This window comes from Balearica regulorum, chromosome 3 (assembly GCF_011004875.1).
Source record: "Balearica regulorum gibbericeps isolate bBalReg1 chromosome 3, bBalReg1.pri, whole genome shotgun sequence".
NCBI lineage: Eukaryota > Metazoa > Chordata > Aves > Gruiformes > Gruidae > Balearica > Balearica regulorum.
The window spans coordinates 87,276,652-87,284,733 of record NC_046186.1 but is presented as its reverse complement, the minus strand read 5'-3'; the positions used below and the strand labels follow the sequence as shown (position 1 = coordinate 87,284,733).

General features: G+C 46.4%; 1 protein-coding gene across 1 annotated transcript; it reads right to left on the bottom strand.

Annotated features, from left to right (window-relative positions):
• Positions 1-4,107, bottom strand: COX20 (cytochrome c oxidase assembly factor COX20). Its single transcript, XM_075748825.1, has 4 exons — positions 3,837-4,107; positions 1,573-1,687; positions 1,363-1,426; positions 1-769 (listed from the first exon to the last, which is right to left on the bottom strand). Exons 1-4 carry the CDS (start codon positions 3,867-3,869, stop codon positions 628-630), a joined length of 354 nt encoding a protein of 117 aa, XP_075604940.1. The 5' UTR covers positions 3,870-4,107; the 3' UTR covers positions 1-627.
• Positions 4,108-8,082: the final 3,975 nt, after the last annotated feature.

Genomic DNA, 8,082 nt, shown 5'->3' with positions numbered 1-8,082 from the left:
AGACTGCTTCTGAAGTGTGATTTTATTCTTAGTTTCGCACAGAACAGAAATGGAAATCCTTCATCTTCACAGTGTATATAAATTATCTGAAGTTATTCTGCAGCCGAAATCTTACAAAGGCTACTGGTATCACCCATCTTGCATAAGCAAAGCCTTCACCAACTGTTTAAATATTCCTGTTTTACAAACACCATGATTAACAGTAGCACTGAAGGATACATTTACCCAGAGAATAGCTGATGAAAGTATTTTCCTGTATTTAAATGAGATGCAATTACAACTTTACTAAACTGAACCATTCTGTTTATAATGGCAGTTAGAGCAGTCCCAAAATGCTGTCATTAATCCTCTGAGACCCTGTAGCAGAACACATCAGTTCCCAGATGTTTAATAGGATGTCATTCCTAACTGTGTACATAGTCACATACATACATACATACATACAGGGAACAAAGAAAGGCTTGTATACTGACTTAACAGATTTGTTATGAATTTCTTGCTCAGATTTCCTACGAAAACCAGCATGATTTATCAGTTTTAGGTACCTCACACGTTTACAGGGAAAACTGCCATTTTTGGACCGCCTTCTCCAAAGCTGTATTAGACCACAGATTCCTCTATAGCAGACTATGAATCGCTTCTTTCACTGCTGGTTTGTTTTCTTTCTGGATCAAGAGAACTGCCTTCAAATAAAATTTTGTTTCTCATTCCTTCTTTAAGCATTCTTTGCCGGATCCTGTGTTGGGCCAAATTGTACCTGCAGTAAAACCTAGAGAAGGGGATGAAGAGAAAACAGGATTCCCTGCTTTAGATGAGTGACAGCATCGAATCCGGAGTTATTCAGCCACTTGAAAAGCTGAAGCCACATATAATAATGATAGTAGCATTCATTAAGAAATGATGCATAATGAAAATACTAGGGTAACTGCTATTTCTTTAAGGCAAACATTATGCAGCCACTGAGGAGTGGGATATGCAAACCCAATGGAAAATGCTAATGTCTATAATTTGGATCTTCATTTCATGACCAGTTAGTATGTTGCTTTTATAATTAGGACAGAAGGATGGCATATGTGATGGAAAAAAGAAAGAATTAAGACTGACAGAAGTAACCGGGTGGTTAGATCTCAGGATTCAAGAAACAATATCAAGTTTAAAAAATATATTAACATAAAAATTCAAAAGCATTGAACTGTTTTCCTTTAAAAAAAAAAAAGAAATATTTTGGGAAGAGGGAAGAGGACACTTTGCTAGGGAAGTTTTTTATGGAGTTTCAAAAACAAGGTGAAAGCTCACATGGAGATCACATTGTACAAAGCAGCCAACATAGGTCTGTCAAAATTGAAGAAGCGTATTACATACCAGTATCCTAACATTGTGCAAATAAAGCCACCAACTGCAAAGTCACAAGATCTTCTAACTCTACCTGAAAGAAAAACAAAAATCCTCAAAAAAAAAAAAAAGAGAAAAAACCTTGGATGACTTCCTATTATTAATAAAACCTAACAGCAAATAGGAATTATTTTTTCCTTGCAAATAAATATATAAAACCCAGAAGGAGTAAGTACTTACTAGTTGCTAAAAAATGTCCAAGACCCACAACTAAAGATCCCAGGGAGCCATAGAGCACTGATTCTCGTGCACATGGGACACTTTTAACATCAAGAAATCCTAGGAGTTTAAAGGACTGCAAGAAAAAAAGACACACCATAAATTAAAAAAACAAACTACTTTTGTAGAAGTCTATGATGCCAAATCCATTGTAAAACTGACTTGTTATCTTGGTAGTCAAAAATAACCATCGGTGGATTTCCTACTTCCAGGGTTATTTCTGAGCTAAAGTGAAGATGCACAGCTGTATCAGGAATGTACCAGAAGAGTTAACTATTGATTTAGGCAACATCATTATGTACAGAACTTTTGATCCACCCTTTCTATTGAATATTATTGAAGAACTATTTATCTTTTTTCATTTTACATTCCCCAAAAAGGGAAAGGAAAAAATCCTTAAGAATCCAGCCAGGATCTGTGTTCAAAACCAACATGCGTCGCAACAAACAGGTTAGGTTACAATCAATTACTTGGTTAGTTATGTCACGTAATTTTAACATCTGAAAAGGCAAATGTGCTTCCAAAAAAAGTGAAATTACTGGAAAATGTGCATGTAGTAAAGAACCTTATACTGAACATTGATTAAAACCATTTATAAACCAGTAATTTTTAACCTAATCTATAGGCAGGGGCTGCGCACAGAAATTCTTCTATATACAACATGTAAGTTTTTAAATGAACCTACTGGTAAAAAATTATTCACACCATTTCATACTCTGTCTCACATCTATAACCTGCCCTAGCTTTTATCTATCAGTTTTCTATTTAATTTTGAAATGGTAATTACATGTGGCATTCATAAACCCAACTGTGAACTGACAAATATGTTTTTCATTTCAGAGATGCCTACGTTGGCTTCTGCATAATCCAAGTTTTCTAACTTGAATACACCTCCTATTTCCCACCTGACAAACATCCCTGCAAATGCATGTTGACACCACAAGCAGGAGTGAGATAACACATACAAAAAGGCCTCAAGATGACATAGGACAGCGTTATGGTGGCTGCAGCGTAGTGACATCTGCACATCTTTCTGCTATTAATTTGTTAGGAGGGATGGTGCAAGAATTCATCTTCATTCTACTGTGTTTAAACCCTTGGACCATTAAGTATCACATGTGCAACTGTATCAACTAAAATCTTGAAAGGTGATTTTAAAATGGTTTTATTTTTTTGTAAAGCTGTTCTACTCGGACAAACTATTTGTTGAGGGCTGACAACTCTGTGAGACAAGTCATTGCAGAACACATCTGACCGCGGTAACAGGGATGGCAAGCATCTGACAACAGCTGGATTTGTATGCAAGTATGGAAATCCCCATCAATAATTTGATCGATGTTCCCTATGGACACCGTCAGCTGTTTCCACATAATGCCCGTGTACGAGTGAGACAAAAAGGATTTGGTCTATGTTCGTCTAATCTCCTAATGAGTAATTTCAAGTACTCTCATATGGAAGAGGTCACTTGATACGTTGCTGTTGTTGGCGAAGAAGGTATCCCTGCTACATCCGTGCAGCATGATGCATCCTTTTAAAATAGTATTTCACCTGTTGCTATACTTGAAATCACTTGTTATGACTCTAACCACCGCTGCTGGCGTTACAAAGGCTCAAGTGTCATGACAGTGTTTCACCCGCGAAGAGAGGCCCGTGGAAAAAACAAACACAACCCCCCCCCTCACTCGCTTGGCTCTGCAGAGCCTCAGTTCTGCCGTCGGTTTCCGTGCTTCGCTCCCCAATGATCTCCTCTGGAGCAAACCCAGCGGGGGTTCACAACTGCTCTGCGAGAACCTCCCCCGTCCCCGGCGCGGGGCTCCCCCTCTGCTTTCGCGGGCACTGCCGCGCGTGGGCGCGGGGAGCCGCACAGCTCCTCCGGGGCGGACGGTGAAACCTTAAAACGCGTGAAGGCCCCACGCACCGCCTGCCCCCTGCGTCTGTGCGGCACACGGACCCGGCCCGGCCCTGCCACCCGCCGGGGACGCATCTCAGTCGCCGCTCCGGGGGTTTTCCCGCCGCCCAAGCGAGACGGGACCGTACGGGCACGGCTCCCTCAGCCACCCGCCTCACGCCGGGCGGGGGGGCGGTGTGTGTGTGCGTGTGGTGTGTGCCGGGGGGGGGGAGGGGGGGAAAGCGCCCCGCGCGCTCCGGTAAGGGGGGGAGGGCTACGGCCGCGTGCGGGGCGGGAAGAACCCCTCGCCGTCCCCCGTCGTCCCCCCCCCCATTACCTTCCTCGGCTCAGAGTCGCCCTCGCCCGCCATGATGTGACAGCGCCTTTCCCGGCCCGCGCTTCCCCCCCCCCCTTCCCCACGCCGCGCACCAGCGAGGCCGGACTACGGCCGCGTAGAGAAGGCAGGCGGAGGGGCCGTTCTACCCGACCCGTCCCGCCCCATCTCTATGGTGCCCGCGGGGGGGGCGGGGGCGGGCGAGCGCGCCGGCGCCATTTTAGGTCTAGCGCCGAGATTCCAGCAAAATCCTTTGTTCAGTGAAATGGGTCACGGAGCAGGGCGCGCGCACGCACGCACGCACGCACGCGGGGGAGGGGAGAGAGCGCGGCGCTGGCGCTGAGCCCGCCCCGCCCACCCACCCCCACCCGCGCTCCGGGCGCGCGCCTACGCGGGGCGCGGGTGGTCCCTCCCCGGCGGCGGGTCCCTGTTCCTCCCGCTTTTCCGCGCAACCGTACGTGGCCCAGCCGGAGAGGCCGCCTGGGTCTCGCCGCCGCCCGCGGCAGTGATTGTCGGCAGCGCCCTGAGGGCCCAGGGCCACGCAGGCTGTGGGCCAGGGCAGGCCGGGCCCTCCCCTCCCCGCCTGTGCCTGCCGCCGGCGCCCCGCTGCGGTGTGCAGTTGGCTGCTGTGGGACGGGCACCTCTAGCACCCTCACACGTCGGTGCCATGTTAGTCGTGTCCTCGGCCCTTTATGCGTGTGGAGAGTGGTGTAACTACTCCTTGCCACAGAACAGCGTGCTGAGCGCGGGTTTGAAACCAGCTCCCTGCTCAGTGCCGTACCATAAATCGTCGAAGTGAGGCCCTGCCACAGTCTGGCGGCCTGGTGGCCTGGGCCCCTGCCTGTCTGAGCCGAGATATTAAAAGAGCAATGGCTGTACTAGGAGATGTAAACATACTCAGTGTGTAGCACCTAGTGGGAGAAGGAGGTTGTGGGATCCTTACTGGGTGGAGGTAGCCTGCATGATAGTTATTTTCAATGTGGCAGGAAGCGACCCGGAGCGCTGGAATGGGATGAGGAAAAGATGACACGCAACTGGGAGAAGAGTACCCTGGTCGCAGGGGGAAGGAGGGGAAGAAGATAATTTCAAATTAACTGCTCTTGAAAATGGTCTCATGTGGGACATTTACAACTAAATTAAATAAAACACTAGGGGGTTTAGTAGGGGTAAGTCCTGTGCTAAATCAGGTAGAGATGCTGGAAATTATACCTTAGGTACATAATTGTACCTGTGGTAATATCTGAAGAGGTAAATAGTGCAAAGTAACGTAGGACAGAGTTTTGTAGTTCTGCAAGATACTGTAAAAATACATTTTGCTGCAAGAAAACAAGTCTCTACCTGCTGAGTTATGAATTGCAGGGTACGTGCAATTTAGGACCTTTTCCGGCTTAGCAATGAAGTATAACAGGGATGAGAGATGTGTAATATTGCTCTTTGATTTAAAAAATAGTGTGTCTTGAAACACCTTACTTTCCTAGGAGGAATGAGATATCTTCAGACTTTGTTAAATACTATTTTTGTATGTGTTTTTTTTAATCCCATGCTAAATAAAATGCTCTTTTTCACACACTGAAACTTAAGCCAGTTTGAGTTTTCTGTTATTATTTATGTGTGTTCAGGATTTTGGAAACAATGTACTGTTACACATAATCAATTTTCATGTATCACTAGGTGAAAAGTGCTACTGTGTGTTTGCATAAGCTATTTGAAATCTGATGGATTAGAAACAAGTCTCAGTCCTTCCCAACAGTCCCAATCCATCACTGTTTTATCATCTTTGTAGGCTTTGCAGGCAATGCTCTGAATTCCTGGAACACACTGATTCAATACATTTACATTTAGAAAGATCAGTAAACATCGCTTGAATTGTGAGTGGTTTAGCCTGTTTAAAGCTAACGTATATTATGTATGTCGTGCTGCGAACATAGGACATTTGCTAGAATATGTGATAAAATTACTGGCATGATCTCTTCTTGGAAAAGTTTGTAATGTCTTTTTTTGTCTTAGTTGGTTTAAAAAATAAATGCATTTTATTAAGCAATGACAAACGTTGAGGAATATAGTAAGAAATCCCAGGAGCATGCTTATATGTCTGAGATGAACAAGGCCACCATGGTGAAAAATAGACGCTGCTTTTACTGCCGATGGGGTGGCCTGGCCTGCAGAAGTTTGTATTTTGAAGAAGAAGAATGGAAGGATCTTTTTTGCTTTGAAATTGGTTTTAGAATGAAGGTGCTGGAGAGCAGAGTACACGAACAGAGCATCTTCTGTCTGATAGTCAAGAATAGGCTAAGGAGAAGCGCGTGGTTTTCCCTACGTGTCATTTATCCCTTTTCCAGATATCCAGATCGCACAAATTACACTGAAATACCCATTGGCAATAAACATAACATTCCTATTTTTTCCCCCCTCCCTTTGGTATTTAGTAATTCGTCTGCTTTACTGCTGCACCTCAGTTCTGCTTCGTCGGCTTTAGAAGTCACTCTAAAATGTCTATCAGCCTTTGTGGTAGTAGCAGGAGGGCAGCCTGGCAGCGCTTAGGAGTGCTGAACACACCTCAGCTGGAGCCTCCTTGGCCCCAAAGCAGAGGGGTGGCTGACAGGACGCTTTGGGACAGCCTGAGGGGTGCAGCCGGCTCTCCCTCCTGGCCCCTAGGGACTGAGACGCCATGGGTGTGGGGGTGCACGGGGTGATGCCCTCCGGCTTTCTGGGAGGGCAGGGCTCTTGCAGCACAGGCCTCGTACTTCTGCTGATTTTCTCCTGACGCGTGTCGAAGGCTGTGGAAAGTAGGATGTTCTTTTTCACATCCTGGATTCCAATAAAAAGTGCGGATAACTAGTTCTAGCTAGCTAAAATGTGGGGTTTAGCCTATGAGTTGATAAAGCGGGATGAGGCTGTGCGGATGTGCGGTACTGTTACGTTTATGAGAGTGACAGTACAGGGAATGTGAGAGCTGCTGAAACGTGCGTGCTGCCTCGCCAGCATGATGTGCCGCAAGGGCTGGACCGACCTTTGGTTAAACCCTGGTTACTGCTGGCCCAGCAGAGGCACATCCTGGATGGAGTATCTTCCCTTGTATCCTGCCAGTGTCTCCTACAGGGAAGGTGGCCCAGCCAGAGCCCTGGCCTACATGCCTTCCTCCATTGCCAGGGACACCGCGCTGTTTCTGGAAGCCAGGCAACTTGTATATGCGTTTGGGTTTGCTGCCTCAGTTTTCTGACCCTAAAGGACCCGACTGATACAGAAAAATACTTCTTGCCTTAATGACATTACCTGGAGCTGGAGACCCTTGGCAGAAGCTGCCTATGCCTGCTCAGTTTTATCCATCATAGCATGCTGACTGACACTTGCTTTTCAGCAGTTTGAACTTTTCCTATATTTATGCAGTCCTTATTTTTATTAGTGTTGACCAGTAAGGTGTAGCATCCTTTGCTGTGAAGCTGCGTGCATGTCCACTCCATCCTGAAATTGCCAGCTCGGGAATGGTTTGGATTGGTGTTAGGCAGCAATCCTTGTTCTGTCCCATCACCCTTCTCCTCTGTGTTTCAAGGTCAGGCCAGGCAAAACTCGTGTCGGGGGACAGAGGCCACCATGTACACAACATGGGGCAGCGGACAAAAGGTGCTCATGTCACAACAGTGCGGACAGGAACCTGGCTCACTGGCTTCTCCAGCACTCATATCCTTCATCATACAGAGCATTTTCTTGAAGGGTCTGAACTTACATACAAGGATCTTGTCACTTCTGAAACAGTTTGGGCTCTACTCCCTAGAAGAGGGAAGCCATCACAGAAACATGAATTTTCCTACCTTTAGCACCTCTTGGTCATGTAAGTTATTCCTATACCATAAGCTCTTTATGTAGCCTTGAGGAGAAGCGAGCATCTGCAAAACAGGTGACAACCTGTCCTAAGAAATGCACTTAATAGGCAATATGGATGATAACCACTTTAGGTTGATGGCTATTATAGACCTTTCAGATAACTAACCTTCAATGAAATGAATTCAGCATCTCCCCAAGGGTTGCGTGCTCTGCTCAGGTAATTTGCAAAAGCTCTCCTCCTGGTCAGTAGGTAGCAGTTGTTACTGGCAAGCGGCCGCCCTGTCTGTTGGTATCCAACTGCTCTCGGCTTTGTCTTTCAGTTCCACGCGTAGCTTAAACTGCTCGAAGGTGGGCTGCTGAGACCAGAGGTGGTCCAGGCCTTCCTCTTCCTTGCTGTGCAATCCTGCCTTCTCCTTTGTACCACCAG